Source organism: Drosophila innubila (assembly GCF_004354385.1).
Source record: "Drosophila innubila isolate TH190305 chromosome 3L unlocalized genomic scaffold, UK_Dinn_1.0 0_D_3L, whole genome shotgun sequence".
Classification (NCBI taxonomy): Eukaryota; Metazoa; Arthropoda; class Insecta; order Diptera; family Drosophilidae; genus Drosophila; species Drosophila innubila.
In genome coordinates, this window is record NW_022995376.1 from 6870010 (window position 1) to 6891941 (window position 21932).

At 42.0% G+C, this 21932-nt stretch overlaps 3 protein-coding genes across 3 annotated transcripts; 2 read left to right on the forward strand and 1 right to left on the reverse strand.

Annotated features, from left to right (window-relative positions):
- Positions 1 to 11: 11 nt before the first annotated feature.
- LOC117788926 (uncharacterized oxidoreductase YjmC) lies at positions 12 to 1358 on the forward strand. The gene has a single exon (XM_034627870.1). The coding sequence runs from the start codon at positions 131 to 133 to the stop codon at positions 1322 to 1324; it is 1194 nt and encodes a 397-aa protein (XP_034483761.1). The 5' UTR covers positions 12 to 130; the 3' UTR covers positions 1325 to 1358.
- Positions 1359 to 2322: 964 nt separating this feature from the next.
- Positions 2323 to 4913, forward strand: LOC117786941 (slit homolog 1 protein). The gene is made up of 6 exons (XM_034625370.1): positions 2323 to 3017; positions 3095 to 3405; positions 3460 to 3608; positions 4091 to 4350; positions 4444 to 4726; positions 4790 to 4913. Exons 1-6 carry the CDS (start codon positions 2323 to 2325, stop codon positions 4871 to 4873), a joined length of 1782 nt encoding a protein of 593 aa, XP_034481261.1. The 3' UTR covers positions 4874 to 4913.
- Positions 4914 to 14614: 9701 nt separating this feature from the next.
- On the reverse strand, positions 14615 to 21666 carry LOC117788616. Its single transcript, XM_034627432.1, has 4 exons — positions 18844 to 21666; positions 18360 to 18755; positions 16232 to 16459; positions 14615 to 14788 (listed from the first exon to the last, which is right to left on the reverse strand). The coding sequence occupies exons 1-4, from the start codon at positions 21616 to 21618 to the stop codon at positions 14657 to 14659; spliced, it is 3531 nt and encodes a 1176-aa protein (XP_034483323.1). The 5' UTR covers positions 21619 to 21666; the 3' UTR covers positions 14615 to 14656.
- Between the last annotated feature and the right edge of the window lie 266 nt (positions 21667 to 21932).

Here is a 21932-nt window from a genome sequence, read left to right on the forward strand (position 1 = left end):
TTATATGTATTTTAAATCTAACTTATTTTAACTTTCAAAATTCTGGCGAGAACGTTTCCTGCTTAATCAAATAAATATATAAACAACCCCAGAAAGAATATCAAGCGAATCTTTTTATTAATCGTGCAGCATGTTGAGTAGATTGGGATTACAGAGTGCAGCTACTGCCGCCTTTCATTGGAAGCAACTGCGTCAGATCACGTATCGCATTCCACACGAGTTCTCCACGGAGATGGCGCACACATCGCTGGTGCTGGTGACGGAGGCGCGACGCTTCATCCAGGATTGCCTGCATCGAGTGGGCGTGCCGCCGGAGAAGCAGCGTTGCATCAGCGATATTCTGTTGGCCGCGGATTACAGAGGTGTTCACGGATCGGGCATCAATCGATTGGACATGTACTTGAGTGACATTCAGCACAAGTTTGTGGACATCAAGGCGGAGCCGACGATCATCAGTGAAACGTTGACCACGGCGCATGTGGATGGCAACAGTGCCATGGGCGTCTTTGTGGGCAACTTTTGCATGGATCTGGCCGTGGAGAAGGCTCGCAAGACGGGCATTGGCTTTGTGGTGGCCAAGAGATCCCACCACATAGGCTTGGCCGCCTGGTATGCCTTCCGTGCCATGGCCAAGGGATTCATTGGTCTCGTCCTGTCCAATGCAGCTCCAATGATGATGCCACCGGGTGCAAAGACTTCCAGCATTGGCGCCAATTGTTTGGCCTTTGGTGCCGCTGCAAATCATTCGCATTTTATGCTGGACATGGCAACCACTGTGAGGGACATGGGCGCCATCGAGTGGGCCTTTATGATGAATGAGAATATACCCAAGACTTGGGCGTCGGATGAGTGTGGTCTGCCCACGAGTTTCCCCAGCTTGGCACTGTCCGCCCAGCGACTCTCTCCGGCTGGTGGCCAAAAAGGATTTGCTTTGGGGGCGATGATTGATGTGCTCTGTGGTGTGATGTCTGGTGCCAATTACGCCACACAAATTCCACGCTGGTGGGCGCCTTGCCAGGGTCGTACTTCCAACCTGGGACTCGTTATGCTCGCCCTTGATCCTTGCGTCTTTGTGCCAGATTTTCAGGAGCGTCTCGATCATTTTAATAAAAGCATACGGAGCAGTTGTCCGGCTGATGAAGCGAATCCTGTGAAAATACCCGGCGATCTGGAGAAGATGCACATGGACTACGTGGATGATCTGGGCGCAATGCCGTATCCGAATCTCCTGCTCGCCAAGTGCAAACTCATTGCGGAGATGCTCTGTGTAAAGCCAATGCAATTGGCCTTCGCCTCCTGCCCTCGTTACAATGGCTGTCATTGACCAATGACATAATAAAATCTATCTAGAGTTTTAACGCCTTCGCCTTTTAAAATGTTTTTTTTTTTATTTATGAGGCTGCCTCCAGCGACTGTCAAGTCAACTCCAATTATTTGATTTGCCAGATGGCGGCACTGTGTCAGCTGTAGATGGCGCTCAGATGAATTAGCCGCATCCTGGCAGTGTCATCTATTGAGTTTAAGGACATTACTGGGTTCGGTTTATAGCGGTTACAGTTGATTAAAAGTGGGAAGGATGAAATACTGGGTGCAGTTATTTGTAAACTAAGAATCGCCAATAGTTGGCGCCAGGCGTTGGTAAAATGTGGTAGCGAGCGATAACTGTGGCGCCACCTTTAGTCTGTTTTACAAAGCTTTTTTTCGCTCTCCTTTCGAACAAAACTGGCAACTTTTTATTTTCTCAATTTAACTAAATTTCAACTTCAAAAAAATGATGATTTTCGCTTGCAAATTGGTTCAGTTTTGGAGTTTAAAGATTTCGTTTTTCTAAGCATTGGAAAAGTTGAGCTAGAATTTATTATTATTATTTCATGTTCCTACATTTCTTTACTTTTAAGAAACATATTTTAGAATAAGTTTCTCACAAGCTTTTATTGTCGTTTTTTTTTTAAATCGTATGTGTATTCAAACTAGACTTGAGCGAATTTTAAGTACCCTGTAAAGCTGATTAAAATTAACAACAGATTTTTTTATAAATAAATTTTTTATAAATAAAATGAATAATTATTTAGCATGTAAATTAATATTAATATAATCCTTTAAAGAAATATATGATGAAGACTCATAATCCAATGAAAATATGCGCTACAGCTTTTCCGGCGACATCTCAGCTCCCATGCGGTGTTGTGAACTAGTTAAGGTAATTGCTGGAAAAACTAAAGATGCAAATTTTGATGAATTATGCGAATTAGACAGAGCGCTGGAAGTGGGGCCTATAAATAGGACAGAGCAGATTGAGAGGTTCTTCATTTAGTAATTGTCATGTGGTCGTCATCGGTTGTTCGCTTTGCCCGCATCTTCTGGCTGCTGTTGCTTTGCTCCTTGCTGGTGCAGGGACAGCTTGGAAAGGATACGCAGCAGAGTCTGGATGAGTTCCGTCAGCGATACTTGATGCCTTTACTCTCCCCGGGTAGAAACTGCAGCTTAACAGCCTGCGAGTCGCTGAGAATCATCTCGCAACTCCTGCTGCTCATCAAGGTGATGCCCAATGGCACCCTTAATTCCCTGGCGGAGGGTGTAAAATCGGATTCTTCGAGGCGTAAAATGGGAGGCAACAACGACTCGAAAGCTGGCGATGTTGGTTCCATGTTCAATCTGGCCGACTTCGATAAGCGAGTGCGTCAAATCGAGAGTCGACTGCGATCTGTGGAGCAGCCCATTTGGCATTTGGCCAGTGGAAGCGAAATCGAGTGGAATCATTGCACGTCGGGTGGCTGTCGCTGTAATCCGGACACCAAGAGCTTCACCTGCTGGAACACAAATCTGAAGACGGTGCCAGTTACCCAAGTGATACCCATGAATATGGTGGCCATTGATCTCTCGCGGAATGCGCTCTCCACACTGCACAAGGACACATTTCGCGGTCTAACGTTGCTGAAGGAACTGGACTTGTCCAACAATGTGCTTGACTTCTTACCCTTTGATCTGTTCCAGGATCTGGACAGTCTGTTGCAACTGTAAGTGAAGATTGTTTATTTTTTAAAATCAATGTTTTTTTTTTTTAATTTCTTTCTTGTTTTCTTTCTTTTCTTAGCCGCATTCAGAACAATCAATTGGAGGACATTGATTCCCGCACTTTCTGGAAACTACGCAATTTGAATCTCTTAGATCTCGGCAAGAATGCCATATCTCTGTTGCCTGAATCCGTTTTTTATCACGCCCAACGTCTGACTGTTATAAATCTATGTGATAATCAGATCAAGAACTTTCCTCCAAATCTATTGAGGGATCAAATGATGCTCGAGGAACTGGACATGTCGCGGAATATGATTGAGGAACTCGTCTCAGGCAGCATGCGTTACCAGACAAAGCTAAAGACACTTAACTTTGGCTGGAATCAAATAGGTAAGACATAGAAAAAATAATACAACCTTGTAATTTTATACCTTTACTTTATAGCCAAGATTGAGGAGGATTTCTTTGAGGGCCTGAAGAATCTGCGCATTTTAATGTTGCATAATAATCGCATCACTACCATATCTGGCACAATTTTCAATAATCTAGCAAACCTGGTCACACTGGATCTTACAATGAACCGCATAAGTCATGTGAGTATTTCTGGAAAATCCACTAGTAAAAAAGAACTGTTCTAAAATCAAGTATATTTTAATTAAATATTTTTTTTTATTTTAAATGACACAACTTTATGAGAAAAATAACTAAAAAATTAAGATAATATGTATGTGAGTATTTCTGGAAAATCCACTAGTAACAAAGAACTGTTCTAAATTCATGAAAATTTTAGTTAAATATTTTTTTTTATTTTAAATGACACAACTTTATGAGAAAAGTAACTAAAAAATTAAGATAATATGTATGTGAGTATTTCTGGAAAATCCACTAGTAAAAAAGAACTGTTTCTAAAATCAAGTATATTTTAATTTAATATTTTTTTTTATTTAACACAACTTTATGAGAAAAGTAACTAAAAAATCAAGATCTTTTTTCTACAAATGATCGAGAACTTCAATTTCTGTAATCAGTGTTTTTTTTTTTTGGACTAATTAAAGATTTCTTTGTTTTTTTTAAGATCGATGGACATTCCTTTGCTGAACTAAACAATCTGAATGAACTGCTGTTGGGACAGAACTCCATGTCGAGCATACCCGCTGATCTTTTCCTGCATGTGAGTGCGCTCACTCGCTTGACCTTGTTCTCGAACAACCTGACAACCCTGGAGGCCAATGACTTTAAAGGTCTAACCAGCCTCAAAATTCTGATGCTCAACAACAACATATTGAAGCAATTCGATGCTCGGGCATTTGAGCCGCTCACCCAACTGGAGAAACTGTGAGTTCACTGAATTGTCAATTAACAGAGGCAGTAGCTTTTTTATCTACTCCTTCTGCTCTCCAACTTCAATTACTTTGTCTTCTGCTGCAGTCGCATTGACTCCAACAAACTCATGTTTCTGCCACATGGCGCCTTGCATGGACTGGACAAACTGGTGGCCGTGAAGCTGGACAAGAATCCCTGGCATTGTGATTGCCGTGCTCTGTATTTGGCCCGTTGGATACGTGAGTTTGTGCTGAAGCTCTGGGATGGCCAACAGCCGATGTGTCGTGGCCCTGGTGACCTTGGTGGCCATGAGGTGGGTCTGCTGCGCTATGATGATCTCTGTGATGGCCAATGGGCGAGCATGTTGTCGCTGTCGCCGCGTCTTCCGGTGCGCAAACATCGCATATCCACACCGATGAACTATACCGACTATTTCAATTTGTACTTGAAGCATATCTATAACGCCACCACAGACGAGCAGCTCAAGGAGGCGGAAATAACCAGTGTGGCCATTAAGAAGGTTCACCTCGATTAACATTTGATTAACGCTCCATTGTCCAGTGTGCAGTGTCCAATGTCCAGTGTCCAGCTTGAAGTCTAAGTCATAAATATTGCCTGCTTTTCTATTTAAATTTTCATGCATAATTGTTGCCATTTTGCACAAATACGCTTCAAAGGAAACTGCAGTTTTTTTGCCTATCTTTTTAACCTCCTCCTTCTATCTGCCCACCCCCGTCCGCTTTTCCTTTCCTCCCCCTTCTCTGTGGCAATGCACACAAATTACGACCATGTCTCGCGTGCCATTTCGCTTCGGTTTTTTACCTATGTGTCTACGTCTAGGACAAGCTTTTTACCTAACCAATTTATTGCTTCCGTCGGTAAGTTCTGCTCCCTTTCCGCCTCTTCCTTGTTCACTCCTCGCCGCCCTCTAGCTATTGTGACATCTAGGACTGCTAGTTGTTAGACCCTGCACTTAAAAATCACAAAGGACCTATTGAGTGTCTGCATAGCGAAATGAAAGTAACAGCTAGAAAAATATATGTTTTTGATTAGCATCAAAATCCAATTCTGGTTGTGTTCTGTAAATTTAATCACGATAGAGTAATAAACTCAAAAGTTATGCAATTCCAAAGAAAAAAGAAGAAAATAATAAGAATGTTACGTTGTGAAATATACTTTTTACAGATTAAATTATTTTTTTTTTTAAATTGATTCCAAATTATATTTAATAATAATATTTCTGAATATACCAGTTACTTAAAAAATAAGTAACACTGTATATTGATGCTAAGATTGTTAAAAATTTAGCTGCACAAAGTTGTTTATTTTTAAATGCATAATTTTTTAATTCGAAAAGTCGAGCAATGATTCAAAAAAGTTTAAGTACAGGGTCTCTTATAGTCAGTCTCTCTCTCTCTCGTCTGTAGGCTTTCCTACTAGTTTGCCGTTGTCCTTGCAATTTCCATGTGTTGACATTGCCTTCTCTGCTCTCTCCCATTTTCTCTTCCCCATTTTCACTTCACTTTCGGTCGGTGTCGGCTGCTGCTTTTCCTGTTGCCAGTTTTCGCCTGTCGCCGTCTATCGCCGATCCCTTCCTGTGCACAACGGAAAAGGCAGCGGCGTGGTTGGGTGGAAGAGGAGGGGTGTTGTGGGATTGCCTCGCATGCAGACAACAAATGCATTTTATACAAAATTTGCAAGGCAAATATTAAAAATTGAATGCCGCCATTGTTGTTACCTCTTGTTGTTGTTTGTGTGCTGTCTGCTGAAGTGTCAGTGGCCAGGGGGTGGGGGTGGCTGATTGCCTTAAAGTGTGCGCCCCCCACCCCACCTACTAATGGGGGAGTGGAGGAAACTGTCAACCCTTTTTCTTTAGCCGTCTTTAACTCCATCTCCATATGCAAAATATATACAATATGTAATCATATTTTTTTATACGCTACGCACGCGTTTCAGCTGAAAGGGGTGTGTTTCCAGGGTGGTGGGGAGGAGTAGCGGTTGTGCGTGGTGTGAATCTTTGCTATCAGCCGCATCTGTCTCTTCCTCTGCTCGCACGCTTGTTGTTGCCTTTGGCTTGAAGCGGAAGTAAAAGGATTTGAATTGCCTGCCTATCGTGCTGCGCCGGCATTCAACACAATCCTTCCAATGCCTCCCTTCCTGGTATTCATCCTTAATGTATGTAAATTCCCTAAAGTTGCAAATCCTTTTGCTCGGCAGCTAAACAAACATTTTTAGCGGCATTTTGAACTAAGTTTAGGCCTACAGCAAAGCTCTCTCTCTCTCTCTCTCGCTCTCTCTATGGCAAGCAGTTTTTGTCAGTCACACTCACTTGTGTTGAAAAGCTGCACTATGTTTTAGTGAAAGCACAAACCAGCTTTGCTTTTTCTGCCGCTGCTTGGCAAAGTGGCGTTTTTTTTAAATTGAGTGCAACAGCATTCAGCTTTGAGCGCATTGCGTTGAGTTGCGCTCAATGCTCAGTGCTCTTGCACTCATTCGCTCTTGAGCTCTTTCTTCGTTTGCACTCAAATCAGTGCACAGGCGCTCGCTTAAGTCAGCACATTTACTCTTGCAGTCGCCGCTCGGCTGTCGTTCGGCTGCCGAAGCCTTTGACACACTGAACTCGGCAAATGGCATACGAAGGCATTGTCGTTGACGTCGGCGTCGCCGCCAGCAGCGCTGCATTTCGTTTCGTTATTTGTTGTTGTCGAATTTTCGGCCAAAATTTGTGATTTATTTGAAAATTTGAAATAATTTGGTTTTTTATTGTGTGCAAGTTAAACGGCTTGAATGTGCCACAGTTGCAGCAGCAGCAGCTTCAAATTAATGTAAATTTCATGCAGCCTTCAAAAGGAGCAGTCGAATCTAATACAGTCTCCTTTTAGCCGTGTGTGCCTGACCTAAGGCAATGCCAGACCAGACTCGACCCCAACCAGGACCCGGACACGGACCCAGACCCGGACCCGGACAGCCGCACAAAATTTGACTCAGGCAAATTCACTTAGATGTCGTCGACGTTCTCACTTGGCGTTGTTCTTTTCCACGGGCGTTCGCACAAAACTTTTTGCCACACGCTGCACGTTCACACACACACTCACACACAGACACAAACTTGTACAGTGAAGGCAGAAATAATAGAAACGATATGCACTTGAATATTTTAAAACATATATTTATTAATATGATTTCTTCCTAGTAAAATTTAAAGTATATTAATCAGGGTTTTTTCCAGAAATGTAAACACAACAAAAACCAACCAAATATACAAATTTTGGTATTTCTAAAACATTCCTGAATAATTTTGAATTAAGGAACTAGTCACAAACTATTTAATTTAAACTATTTAAACTATTTAAAATAATTTTGAATTAAGGAACTAGTCACAAACTATTTAATTTATGATAATTATTTAGATATTCGAATACTAAAACTATGTTATTATTATTATTAAAATTTATTGTTTACTTTTGTGCTTTGATTTCTTCAAGAATTGCTTAAATTTCTGAAAAAACTATGTTGTTGTAGTAATATTTAACACACGTAGTCATAAGTACTATGTAAGACTGTATTATATTGTAAATAGTGTTATTTATTAATTATATTTATCGCACTGTAAAAATAATTAATCATTTATCGATTACTAAGAAGCGCCCTCTGGCGTGAATAAGAGTTAGCTTAAGAACGCATGATTGTATTGGAAAATGCAGCAAGCGTCACTTTTTCAAGAATGAATAAATTATAAAAGATCGGAAATCTGAGTATTTACTTATTAACCCCTGACTATATATACTGACTTTGATTTCTTCAAGCTTAAATTTCTGAAAAATCTAGACTTAAAGAGTATAAGCATACATTTTTTATACAAAATGTTTGTTTATAACTTATATACAATACAAATATATTAATATTTTGCTTGTTTCTAACATGTTTTCTATCACTGTACATATACATATATTTAGAACATGCTGCCGCAGAGATTGTGGGTGTGTGTAAGTGTATGTGTGTGTGTGTGTGTGTTTGGCTGCCACTTTTGGAGCTGCTACAACGCATAAAAATGTGAGTGTTTGTCTGTCCCTCTGCAGTTTGGTTATGCTGTGGCTATGTGTCCATTGGAATACCAGCTCCAGACTCGCAGCTCCAACTCCCAATACAAGAACCGGCAGCTTTGGGCTTAGCCAGAGTTAGAGCGTGTCTGCTAGCTGGCTGACTTGGCTGGCAAACGTGGCGTATACTTAATTCGGTTTATGCTTGAACGTGTCGCACATTATTCTTATGAGGCAAACGCTGTCGACGCTGCCGCTACGATGTGTGAAATATGCTGAATGTGTGTGCACAGTAATTCTGATTAGACACAAAAACACACACACATAGACCACACACACACAAACACATGCACAAAAGTTGACACAGGATGGAAAACAATTAAAATTTTGTGTGCAATTTGTTTGATTTGCACTACAGCCAAATGAAAATGCAAATGATGGCAAAGAATGTAAATGCTAAGCTAAATAAAAATAAAATTGAAAGCGAAAATTAAAATGAACATAAAACTGAATAAATCTACAATAAATGAAAATAAAAATGAAAAGTCTGCCCATTGACCTTATTGAGCACTGAGACGACGACGCTTTTACAATTGCTAAAGAAACAAACCGGACAGTGTTAATCTCTTAGACGGTCAAAAGCATTAAACAGGGTTGCCAACGCATCATTATTATTTAAATTATTATTTTTATTTATGTCTAAGTCATTACTTTTTTTATTTGACTATTTTTATTACGACTTTTACTCAAAATTTGTGGATTGAAATCGATTTATAGCTAAAAAAAACTGAAGCGCACTTTCCAGCTCGGTAACCCTAGTATTATATATAGGGACTGGGACTCATTGTTTGAAAAAATGGGAAGGGGCATAGAGGAGATCTCTTGAAGCTGCCATCGTTTTGTGGCTTTCATGCTGCCCGCTCATAATTTTTACGACCTATTTCGTGTGAAAACTGTGTCGCATTCGCCATCATTCGCCGGGTTCACTGGTCCGGATTGGGCGTGGGCTTAACAGGGTGTTGGGGTTGTAACGGGGTGGTGGGTGGTGGGTGGGGGCGTGTCTGCTGCAAGTGGAACTTTTAATTTCAATTTTTTATTACTTGAAATCTGTTTGCCAAGCAACCTGAGCCACCTTTTTGCGGCAAGTTTTTTCGGTTTTTTTTAGCGCTTTAAATGCCGCAATGAAAATGTTTTTCGGCTTCTTTTTCCCCCTCGTTTCCCTTACCTTCTCTATTATTTTTTTTGCTTCAGGCTCTCATTCACAGTGTCTGCAGCGAGTTTTTTGTTGTCGCTGCCCACAAACTACATTTATTGGCCTGGCGACAAATTTTTATTGGCCAGTTTTAGTTTTGCTTTGCGGCTGCATATGGCACTGATTTCTTGTCACCTTTTGCTCCAGCTTCACATTCTCCTCCGCGGCATCTCTGCTCTTGCCTTGCTCAAAAGTTTTGGCCGTCTGCGGGTCTAATCATATTGCCAAACGACGGAGTTCAACTTTCGGGTTACGTGATGCATTTTTACCAGACCTTCCGCACAGTCAGACACGGGATTCTGATGTATAGTTTGACTCGCTTCACTGCTCACAATTTGACTTCTGATGTGGGTATGTGTGTGTGCGACTCTAGCTGTGTGTGTGTGTGTGTGTGTGAGAGAAAGAGCGGCTGGTGTGTGTGCTTTGGCACGCCTCGCTGGCACAATGGGCTCTTTGGCAACTTGCGGCTGTAAATTAAGTTTTCAACTTACTAAAAGAACAGAAATTATTGAGGTTGTTCTGAAATTCTAAATCACATCCTTTTCTCATTTACTTAAGTGAAATGTGTTAAGTTTGCTTTTAATTTTTTAACGTCGTGTTAACGTGTCTAAAATTTAAATGAGAAATTAATGGCAACTGAAAATTTATTATCGTAAGTAAATTTACCAACTTAGTTAAAAAATCGTTGCATATTTTTGGGGATTTTTCCCACAATGTACATATAATCGCATTACCTAGCCTTTTGACTAGGTTGTATTAGAAGTTCGCATATAAGTTTAATTTAAGTTGTTGTAAATAATAACAGAATAATTAAATAAACAAAATTAAATTAAAAAATTAAAAAAAAAAAAAATAAAAAAAAAATGTACATATAAACGTTCGCCGATAAGTATGCTTTGATTTTGTTCATAACAAAATTCACAAAAAACGAAAAGTATACCAATTTGTTGATCAAACAAGTTGTTTAAATATATGTCGAATTTAAAGAAATTTTTAAAAGTTATTAAACTACTTTTAGAGGATTTTGTTTTTTATTTCACATAAAAATATTAGTAGCTAAAATAGAATTATTTTTAATATTTGTTGTTCTACTTGCGGCCATTGTGCCATTGTTTCACACTGGCATTGGCGCATTCGACATGTCAGAATTTGTGGATATTCTGTTTAAATACCGTAATGAAGTCTGCTTATACAATATAATGTACCGTGTTTGTGCTACGTGCCTTGGTTATGTTATTGCGCGCTGATCCCGACTTCCGCTTCGGCATCCGCCAGCAGCATCCGCAAGGGTGGAGACAGGGAGAGAGAGGGTGAGAAGAGGGGGGATGGCGTTAGGAGACGTGTAGGGGCTGGGAAATGGCGACGGCTCTGGCTGTGTTTTTATTTGTGCGCCGGCAAATCTTAAACTTGTTTTACTGCTCGTTAGTGTTAGTCGCTCGCTAGTCAGAGTCAGAGGGGGAGCTGAGAGGGGGACAGGGCAGGAGATGCCATGACACCCTATTGTTATAACACGTTCCACATCCATTGCCAAAGCGGGCTGAGGTCGAAGAGGTCGGAGACTGACACGAAGGCTTGCAACTGAAGTCTGTGTTTGCCAAGCAGGCACTGGAGTACACTAAAAGTAGTGGCGCCCCAGTCGAGTCTCTTCCTCTTCTACTCTCTTCCCCTCTTCATGTGTGTGTGTGTGTGTTTATGCGTGTGCCAAGGTGCATGCTAAGTGCCAGCGTGAAGTGAAAGGAGAGAGCAAAGTGAGAAGATGAAAGCAACTGGGCTTTGGCATCATCGTTTGCCTGCCCTGGTAAATGTTTGTCCAGCATAATTGCGCTCAGCATGCAGTTTTTCCCTTAGTCCTGCATCCTGGCCGACTGCCTGACTGGCTGACTGGCTGGAAAAACTTGGCACTTTTAACGCAGTCGCTTTTTCAATTTACCCCCCGTTCGTTTCTCGTATTTTAGCCTTATTTGCTGTGGCTGTGCTTTAAAGGGATTTGGATCTTGTTTACGTGCCGTATTAGTATAATTTACAACGGAAGCCATCAAAGGCTTTCACGCGCCTCAGGCGCCATTCCAAATTATATTCGTATTGCCTTGGCTAACTAATTTCCAACAACCGCCCACAAATTGTTGTTGTCTCTCAATTCAAGTGTTTGTTGTGGTAAGCCCAAAACAACAACCAAACCAAAACACACAAAACTCTCGCAGCTCTCTCTCTTTTTCTCTCTCTCTATCTCTCTCTGACTGTGTGTGAAATTGAAAACTCAACACCATTTTATATATATATATGCGCATATATGTCGCTGTGTTCGTTTGTGATTGAAATTTAATATATGTATATGATAAATGAGGACTTGTCAACAGAAAAGAAGTCGATTGTTTTAAATTCCGCGAACTGCAGAGCTTAAATTTAGTGACAACTGATCAACATTTAAGATGTAATGAATAAAATGCAAAAAAAGGAAGGCTATAATTTAAAAAATTAGGTCTGGACGAAAATTGGACGAAAACTGTATGGAAAATTGGATGATAGATTTCTTGGAATCGAAAAAATATCAAATTTTCTAGATGATAAAAATTTGAATACAGAATGAATATAGAGGCCAAACCATGATCAAAATGATATTCCGCTTGAAAATCTGTCAAATTTTTATAAAGTTATGAGAGATCAAAATTTTCGAAAAATATGGAAAATTGGATGATAGATGGCTTGGAATCGAAAAAATATTAAATTTTCTAGATGATAAAAATTTGAATACAGAATGAATATAGAGGCCAAACCATGATCAAAATGATATTCCGCTTGAAAATCGGTTCAGTTTTGATCGAATTATGACAGTTTGAAGTTGGTCCGACTGCTAAAACACTTGCTAAAATATCTTTTAAAATTATTTGTGAGTATATTTACATATATTACTTAAATTTTCCGGCCATATTTCTTAGATATTATTAAAGCAATGAAGTCAGTTCTGGAATTTATAAAGAGTTCATTTAATCTTATAATAAGAACTTGGTCTTATTTAAAATGTTCTTAAAATCATGATGTTTTCTTTTAATTTAAGAATTTTATTTTCTCAACGCATTTTTTATACCAAAAATCTCAGTTCTGAGACCAAAATCTTGAATTTAGAACAATTTTTTTATCAGTGTATATATGTGGGGAATAGGTATAACACAAAATCTCACGAAATTCATTCGGAATATCATTATGATCATTATTTGGTCTCTAAATTGATTCTGTATTTTTTATCATGGTATATGATATATAATATTTATTTGTTGTTATATTTATTGTATCCATAAAATATAATTTCTTTCATAAAATTCAATTAGTTATTATACTTTGTTCTACTGTTATACTTTCTTAATACTTAAGTGCGATATTTGATCATGTAGTTATATTTTCACTTGTTTTACTCAAAATAACTTTTTTTTTAAGTTTAATTTATTTAAATGATATATAAGTGATATATTTCTCGTTGATCATTCATAATATAAGGCAGTCTTAACTGTTTTTCATACACAATTGTCACAGCAATTGCTGTGACTGGCCATGACAATTACAATTACAGTTTCGTGTTTAACCATAATAATCTGCTCAGTTATTTGTGTAATTAAACAAACAATAAACCCCTCAGTGGAAACCTCAGTGGAAAGCCAGTGGAAGAACTAAAGCCGTAGCCGAATATAGTCGCTCTCACACCGATTTTCCCCTTTCCACAAAACCTCAAAGTCGAAACCACTTGGATGTTCTTGTTTGTTGTTTGTTAAATGTTATTATTGCTATTACTGCTGATGTCTTGTTGTTGTTATTCTCAATGTTTTTGTTGTTGCAGTCATTATAGTTGTTTTCCGTGTTTGTAGAATGCATGAGAATTAAAAGGAGTTAATCAACTAACTAAACTGCATGTTATCAAATATAGAGTATGTGTTGACTGATTAAATTAGGACCGAATAACAGATTCGATAATGATTGACCAATTTGATAATGATTGACGGACTAATTAATTGGCCATCAGAAATCAGAAGAATAAAGATACAAGCTTTTACCTCAGCTTGAAAATTATATAAGAATAGCATAATAGATCTGTTGTCTATCCTTTAAAAAAATTTCATAATTCTATATTTAATATAAGAATAATAATTAAACTTACCTGTTAAATTCGGTCAGCATAGCAACAGCTAAATCCACAGAGTGGGATATATATATATGTATATATATATATGTGGTTGTATAATTGTACAAATATTTACAATGGTAAGCAAAGTGTTTATGGCTTAGTTGAAAAGTTGTGGGCAAAATTGTGCGCAATTTTGTGGCAGCGTTGTGAAAATGTAATCAACATTTTCCTTTTGCTCAATATAATCGTAATCGTGCGTGCCTCGGAGGCAACTCCAATTCCGACAACAACAACAACCAGAGTAATTTGCTTTGGCTTGCCACAAACATAAATCTAAATGTGCACGTGAATTAAAATATAAAAACAAAATAAAAGCTAAAAATATAATAAGAATTATTATATTAAATCTTTTTGAAGGGGGCTGCATAAGATTTATAAACACTTTTATGGCTGGCAAACAATAGACAGAAATTATTGTAGGAATTGCTTGCGATTAAATTAATAGGCTGACATTTCATGACAGAGACGCGTTACAGTTTCAGTTTCAGTTGAGTTCGCTTCACTTAATAACTCCATTAAAATGCAATTTAAGGTATAATTAATATATTTGTATATTTCATATTTCATTTGTCATTATAGAGTTGTATATTATGTATATTTGTATATGTATTTAAACACTAACTAGCGTTCGGTTAAATTGTATATCACTTAAATTATAATTATATAAAATTGCTTGGTTAATTAATAACGCATCAATACAAATTAATTTCGGGCAAATTTCCTTAAATGCACATTTGCTGTATCAATTGTCATTTTCATTATCATTTTTATTTCAATTTTAATTGTTATGTTATTTATTTAATGTTTCGCTGTTGTCTGCTATCGATTGTCCTATCGATTATTTAATCAAAACTAACTGCGAGCCAGCATGCCATTGATCATAATGTTGGCCAGCGCATTGCGTCGCTTGCGCCACGCCCCCATTCCCTGGGCGTGGTACTGGAGCTGTGTGTACCACTGTTTCGTCCTTACTCCATCCTCGGCCTGTGAATTAATAATGAAGAGATAACGTGAAAAATCCGTTAGAATATTATGATTGACTCGCCATTTGACAGGTGACCTGTCGTTATATATAAAGCTATGTGTGTATATATATGTGTGTGTGTGTGTGTGTGTGTGTGTGTGTGCTCAGTTGGCCATAACTAAACGTTTCAATTTATTCAGCGCCAACTTTTCGTACGTCTTTCAACCATTTTGTTGCGCATCTCTGCTTCGCTTCCTTTTTTGCCTCGTTTTGCTTTATTTTTGGCCCCTTTTTTTGTGTTAAATTTCAATAAATGTCATTCATTTTGGCAGGCACTCGACGTGCGTTGCCTCAACGCACTTCAAAAGGCGCCTCTCGCCCCTCCAGGCAGCCTGGAAGGCAGGCAGGCGGCTTAGCTGACTACGTTTCTTGGTTAAAATTTGCATGGATGAATCGGGACTGGGGGAAGGACGGGAAGGCCCTGGAGAAAGCTCGTTTCACATTAGACAGGATTTGAAATGGATTTCTGCATACGCTTTTGTGTCTCGTCTGTTATTAAAAACGAAATCTCTAACATATTAACTGCTGTGTATTGTGCGACGCTCAAAAGTATGCTATAAAAATGTTTCAACTGCAAAAGAGACGGATTCCTTATATGTGTGTATCTGTGTGTGATTTCAACTCTAAATAGGTATGTAAATTCATTTTGTTTATGCTACGTCAGCTATTATGCTGATAAAAAGAACGCTTTCTAAGTTCAAAAATATTTATCTTAAATATTTCATTTTCAATATCAAGATTAAGAAAGATTTGTGTTTTCTCTATTCATTACATTACATTGCACTACTTAAGTACATTAATTTAGAATGACAAAATATTAACTTGTCTAAAAGTGACTATTTTTTTTTATTGAAAATTGGCTTTTAAAGTCATCTATTAACTGGTTCTAGACGTGCAGTCAGAAAATAAGCGTCTGTTCGGTTACCTGTGAAGAGTGTTAATTGTCTTGTTGCTGCTCTATTAACTTCATAGGAATCATCTGTTTGCAACATTTACAATTCTGCGCCGCATTCTCTTAACTCCCCTCCCTCCCCCCAACTGAGAGCATGCAGCAAAAAGTTGTAACTTGTAGAACGGCAAAAGGCAGCGCAAAACTAACGAAGCCCAAACATTGCCGGTGTGCAGTCAAAAGGTAAACGCTTCTCTAATTCAAAAGCCAAGTGAACTGGCACACACACCAACACACACACCAACACACACACACACATACACTCACAGGCAATCCCAGACAAACCGAATCAACGAAACGAACCGGATGCCTGCAAAAGGGGCCAAAAACAAAGCAAAAGTAGGCAGCGGGTATAGAAGCAGGATCAGGAGCAGGAATAGGGACAGGAGCAGGGAGAAGGAGTGGAAACGGAATCGGGATGTTAGATATGGCTTGGCGCATGGCGACTACTCACTTTGAATATGAATGTGTCCTTCGATGAAATTTCCTGCACTTCGAAATAATCATCCCAATCCGCTTCGCTGCACACAACACATCTGTCCAGATACAACGGCTCCCGTATCAATGTATAGCGTCCGCACTTCTCCTTCACCAGCAATAGGGAGGCCTCTCGAATGCCAGTGTGCTTCGGGAAATTCAGTTTATCCGACATGGCCTTCTCTGCCCTATAATTGGCACTTGGCTGTCGTTGTTGTGGGAGAAGAGCAAAGGAAAAAAAAAAAAAACCAATGGATATAAAAAAAATTGTGTAAAAACGAAAACTAAACAAAATTACAACTAGAAAATGGTCAAAGTGTGGGCACAGTTTGCAGATAACGCAAAGAGAGAGAGTGAGTGAGAGAGTGAGAGAGACAGGACAAAGCATGTCAGGCAGCCTGGTTGGTAAATGCCGCAGGAAGCAGCTGGTAAAGGAACAGGAGAGCTAAAGCTACAGGACCAAACCAGCTACAGTCCGAGCAGTAACAATGCTAAACCGAAACAAGAACAAAACATTCTTGAATTGAGCAATTGTCGAGCTGAGGCATTTTGCAAAAATTTAGAGCACGGCATAAAAACCAAGCAAGTGACATACGCACTGCGTCGGCATCGATGTGACACCCCCAAGTCCTGTTTATTCCCTTCTTTCATTGCTTCCCTCTCTACACTCCCACAATATACATTGGCCTCTTGTGGGCCACTTGACGCCATCGGTTTCTCTTCATCTTTTTTTTATTTTCCGGGTTTTGCTTCTCGTTTATTTTTTGTCTGCCTCGGCAACGAATGTAAAACTCGTTTTGTTTTTAGGCATCAAAAGCAGATAGTTGCTTGGATAAGCACTTTTCATTACGGACAGGCCCCGGAAACGTTTCCGTTCCACTCGTTGCCTCAATAGCCATGCCACAAATCCTGGCTTTGGCTCTAACTGTGGCTATGGCTCCTGCCCTGACTCTGGCTCTGACTCTGACTTTGGCTCTGATTTGTTGAAATCTTTTATCGCACGGCAAACTGTTGCCATGACATCAGCACGAGAGAACCGCAATACCATGCCTCCTAATACCGTCCATCTACATCTCCATCTCCATTCACATCCCATTCTTTTAGTCAATTCGTATCGAGAGGTAAGACTATTAGGTGTAAGCGCCAAACGCTAATTGCCCTCACCTCATGTCAAACGTCGTTTGTCGCTTGTCGTTTGTCGCTTGTCAAACGTGACCAGGCGAAGAAGCAGAAGCAGGAGAGACATTTCTCTTACAGTACGCTGGAGATGGACTCGTGATTTGCATTCTACTCATTTCTCACTGTCTATTGAAGTAAACTCTAGAGAGTAATGGAAGTTATATGGCTTTAGGGTGCATTTGCCCTTAGTCAGACTAGTCGTGACACGAGAGACTCACGTGCCTCTTTAATAACCAGCAGGAATCGTAACGACCGCGTGAGTCTCTTAGAATGGAACTTACCTTAATTTTGCATACAAGAGTCTCATGTCATTCTATTCATTTCTCACTGTCTATTGAAGTAAACTCTAGAGAGTAATGGAAATTATATGGCTTTAGGGTGCATTTGCCTTTAGTCAGACTAATCGTGACACGAGAGACTCACGTGCCTCTTTAGAAACCAGCAGGAGTCGTAACGACCGCGTGAGTCTCTTAGAATGGAACTCACGTTCATTTTGCATACGAGAGTCTCATGTGACTCTTCACTATATAGGACCAATTGTAAATCCCTAGGCTCATTTCTTATTCTCATGTTTATTAGAGATTTTGTTTCGATTTTGCTTTAGTTCTTCTGCCTTTCGCTTCTCACGTGGCTCTTTACGTATCAGGATATTTTACTTTATCCCTGTGCTTTATTCGTTATGGTTTGTTAGCCGGCGCCATAGAGACGCACAAGCACTCGAACGTACTAAATGGCTTAATGTTTTTCCAATTGAAAACTTCTCTGTTTTATACAATATAAATGCCTCGTGACTCACGAGCCTCACGCTAGCTCCTCTAACTAGAGCTCTCGTCATTTCTCTCTCTGGTCTCTCTGCTTTCTTCTTCATCTCCCACTCGTAATGCCTGCTCTATACACTTCCAGCTCATCTCTTCATTTTCACATACCTTGCCATTGGTCACCAGCAGCGCATTGACTGGGGTCAGTTTGATGGTGCGCGCCTTCTTCCAGTTGCTGTCGGTGGGCTGCGTGTAGAGCAGCTTACCCTCCATGGCGAAACGGACCTCATCGTGATTCCATTCGAGTATGTCGATGGCCATTTTGCGCAGCTTGATGTTTATCATATCAATTTCGCAGGAGGCGCGACGATTGGGGCTGGAGGAGCTGATGCGACGCCAGAGCTTGGTGGGCACATCCTTGGCCTCCTGGTTGATGTGATTCAAATGCAATTCAATTTTCTCCTGCGCCTGTTTGAGCAGCTCACGTCCGTCGAGGTGTGCCGGCGTCACCTTGTACAGTCGCGCCAGTAGCAATGGATACTTGGTGACGCGCTGCACGGGCACCTGGAGGCGAAAGGAGGAAGAGGGGATGTAACAGACGTTCAGTGGTGCGTGATGAATATAAAGCATGGTATATGCTGGGATTGCTTACCATGAGAAACGAGTTGAGATTCATGCGACGCAGCACGGCGTTCTCCATTTGCGATACCTTGAGGAAGATGCGCAGCAGTTCCTTTTCCTTTTCGAGATTGGCCAGGAGCAGGCTGGCGCCCGCTTGCCGCACACAGTAGCTCTCGAAGGCGTGCAGCATTTGGGTAAAGTCGAGAAAGATGCGTCCAATGTTAACCGTGAGTAGATCATCATCGCCCTGCTCGAGGGCAATGTCCAGGGCATCGCGCATACGCTCGGCCAGCGTCTGATTGTTCTCGAGCAAGTCTTCCGTGTTGAGGAAGATTGCGGAGAGCTGCTCCTGTGTGAGCAGACCGGCCACGAGCATCGGATGACAGAACTCTTCCAGTATGATTTGCAAATCGCGGCCATATTTCTCCTCCGTCTCCACAATCTCAGTGATGATCTCCTTGCGCTCCACACGCTTCTTGCCACACTTGCGGCACACCAGCGGGGCATACAGCACGCCCGTCTCGCTCAGCTGCGTCTCCACAGCGCCATCGCAATCCTCGCACAGATGCAATGGACTCACCGCTGGCTGATACTTGCTCCTCGAGGATTTGCTCGTCTCCGAGCCGACGCCCGAGTCCTGACGCTCCACATCGCTGCCGCTCTTGCCACAGATGAAGGTGTGCGGCGGCGGGGAGAGGGAGCTCATATTGCTGTGGCTATCGTCGCTACTCACACGCTTCTCCAGCTCACTGAGTGTGTCGGTTGCCTCCTCCTCGATGATCTTGGGATTGTTGCTGTAATCGAAGCTCTCCTCACGCACCAATCCACGCTCCTTGGCATCCACCAGATAGGAGAGTATGTCGTACTTGGAAGCTCCCTCAAATATCGAGCGTGCCGCCTTCTTCTCCAGCTCGGCATCGTTGAGGGGAGGTGCTGTCAGTGGCAATGGAGGCGGCACCTCGTTGATCTCCTCGTAAATGGGATCCCCATTGAGCCGGATGGACTCGTAATGATGTTCCGCTTCCGTGTGCGTGGCATGCTCAATCTCCGCCAGTGTGGCATCCACCAGCAGCTGATAGAACTTGGCACGCGTTGCGGCATCCACATCCTGCTGCTCCTCCGACTCTTGCGGCACTTGCTCCTTACCCTCCTCCTCCTCCTCCTCGATGACGCCGGCGGCTGTCAACTCGCTGGAGCAACTCTGATAGCAATCGGATTCATTGGCCGCCGCCTCGAAGTCAAAGAGCTCGTAGTTGTGGGCGGAGGCGAAGCTATTGGCGGAGCTAATGCTGCCACGATTGGACAGACGATCTGTCTGATCCTCTTTGGTTGCCACCACAACGGGCTGCCGCTCGAGACGCACACGTTGCAGCGACACGCTGATCAGCCGGTTCATATCGTCGTGATCTTTGGTGCCGCTCATGTCGATGCCCTGTCGCGTCTGCTGCAGTCGCTGCAGTGAGTTCTCTATCAGTTCCGCCACCGTATCCGTCTCCAAGCCATCGGCCACCTGTCCCAGCATGGGATCTTGGAGCAGCTTGGCTATAAAGCTGCCCGTCGGGGAGTCTTTGCTGGTGGACTGGGACTCTTGCAGCTTCTTGCTGCTGCCCACTCCTCTGGAGGTGTCCGCAGTGGGAACTCTTAGGCCACAAACATGTGGCACCAAATTGCGCTTGACTGCCTCGACGGGATTACGCAAGATCTTCAGCAGCTCCGTCTCGTGCGGCACGAGATGCGAGGAGGGAGAAGACAAAGGCGAGGGGGAGCTGGAGGTGGAGGGCGAGGACAAAGGTGTGCTTGGCGGTGGTGGTGTAGCTGGCGTGGAGCTAATTGCTGGCGGTGTATTGATGGGCGTGGTTGTGGTAGCTGGAACCCTCGTTGGCGTCTCCTTATCATAGTCAAGTCTTATCAGAGTGCGACCACGTCCACTGCTGCTGCTGCTGCTCGATGTGGAGCTGCTCGAGGTGGATGAAATGCAGGAGGCGGAACGCTGCAGATTCACCTCGTTGCCAATGCTGCTTCTAATTGGTATAATGGCGCCCAGATTATGCTGCTGACTGCGCAGCGTGTTGAGTAGATTGTGTTGTTGTATCAACTCCTCGGCACTGCTCACATTAATGCAGACACTGTTCGCCGTCTGGCTGTTGACCACCACCGAGGATTGGTACAGTGGTTGCGCTGCATCGGCACTGAGGTTCATTGTCGAATAACAATCATCGCCATTGATCAGTATTGATGTCTTCTTGGGCGCCACATCCGCTTCCATAGAGTCGCAGTACCTTGTGCTGCTTGGATTACGTAGTACAACATTGTGCTCCAACAGTTGCAGATGCTCATCCTGTTCGCTGTGCGAGATTTTAAGGCGATGCACCTCATGGGCGCCATCACTGCTCTTATTAAAGGGCGCCACTCGCACCACAGTCCTCTGTGGCTGCTGTCGAGGAGTTGACTTATTGATTTGGTGTGGCTGCTCCTCTAATCCGTTTGCGGTCTTTGGGGGCGGCGGTGGTGGCGGCGGCTCCGTGGGCCGCCTTTGAAATAAATCTCTCGAGTCGTTGCGGTTGCTTTTTATGCGCAGCGCCATTGTGTCCTTAAAATTTAAAATGACATTCTGCGGCCCATTGCTGGCCCTTGGCTGCAGGACCTGGTTCGAGTTGGGTTCCTTGCTGGCGTAGGTTTGAGAGACGGACACGGAGACATTGGGCGCACCAGACAAATGCCTTTCGCTGTGAGCGCGTCTGATGGGATTTCGCGATTGTGTCGTTTGTGCTGCACGCTTTTGACTTGCCCGCGGCATCAACTCCATCCCTTTTCCACCCTCGTCACCCTTATCCACTGGCAGCTTCAGCTTCTTCGCTTTGTCATCATTGTCGTTGTCGTTGTTGGTCTCTGCAGCCTCAGCCTGCTCCTTGTTGTCGTTGTTGTTGTTATTGTTGCTGCTGCTGTCGTTGTGCTCGTCATCATCGTCATAATCGCGATTTGCTGCTGTCGCTGCTCCTGTTGTTGTGCCTGCAAAGAGTAGAGATGGCAGTTGGTTGTGGTGAGTGGCAAGTGCTGAATAGCGTGTCGCAGCTACCAAAATGTTGCTCTTGCTGTGTAAACCCAAGACAGCTCAGGCAA

Excerpts from the sequence above, each read along its gene's own strand:
- LOC117788616 (XM_034627432.1), bottom strand. The coding sequence starts at position 21,618 with ATGGAGTTGATGCCGCGGGCAAGTCAAAAGCGTGCAGCACAAACGACA. Across the intron at positions 18,756-18,843 it reads ATCTCAACTCGTTTCTCATG|GTGCCCGTGCAGCGCGTCAC; the intron begins GTAAGCAATCCC and ends TTTCGCCTCCAG. Across the intron at positions 16,460-18,359 it reads TGCTGGTGACCAATGGCAAG|CCAAGTGCCAATTATAGGGC; the intron begins GTATGTGAAAAT and ends CAACAACGACAG.
- LOC117788926 (XM_034627870.1), top strand. The coding sequence starts at position 131 with ATGTTGAGTAGATTGGGATTACAGAGTGCAGCTACTGCCGCCTTTCAT.
- LOC117786941 (XM_034625370.1), top strand. The coding sequence starts at position 2,323 with ATGTGGTCGTCATCGGTTGTTCGCTTTGCCCGCATCTTCTGGCTGCTG. Across the intron at positions 4,351-4,443 it reads CTCACCCAACTGGAGAAACT|TCGCATTGACTCCAACAAAC; the intron begins GTGAGTTCACTG and ends CTTCTGCTGCAG. Across the intron at positions 4,727-4,789 it reads CGCTGTCGCCGCGTCTTCCG|CATATCTATAACGCCACCAC; the intron begins GTGCGCAAACAT and ends TTGTACTTGAAG.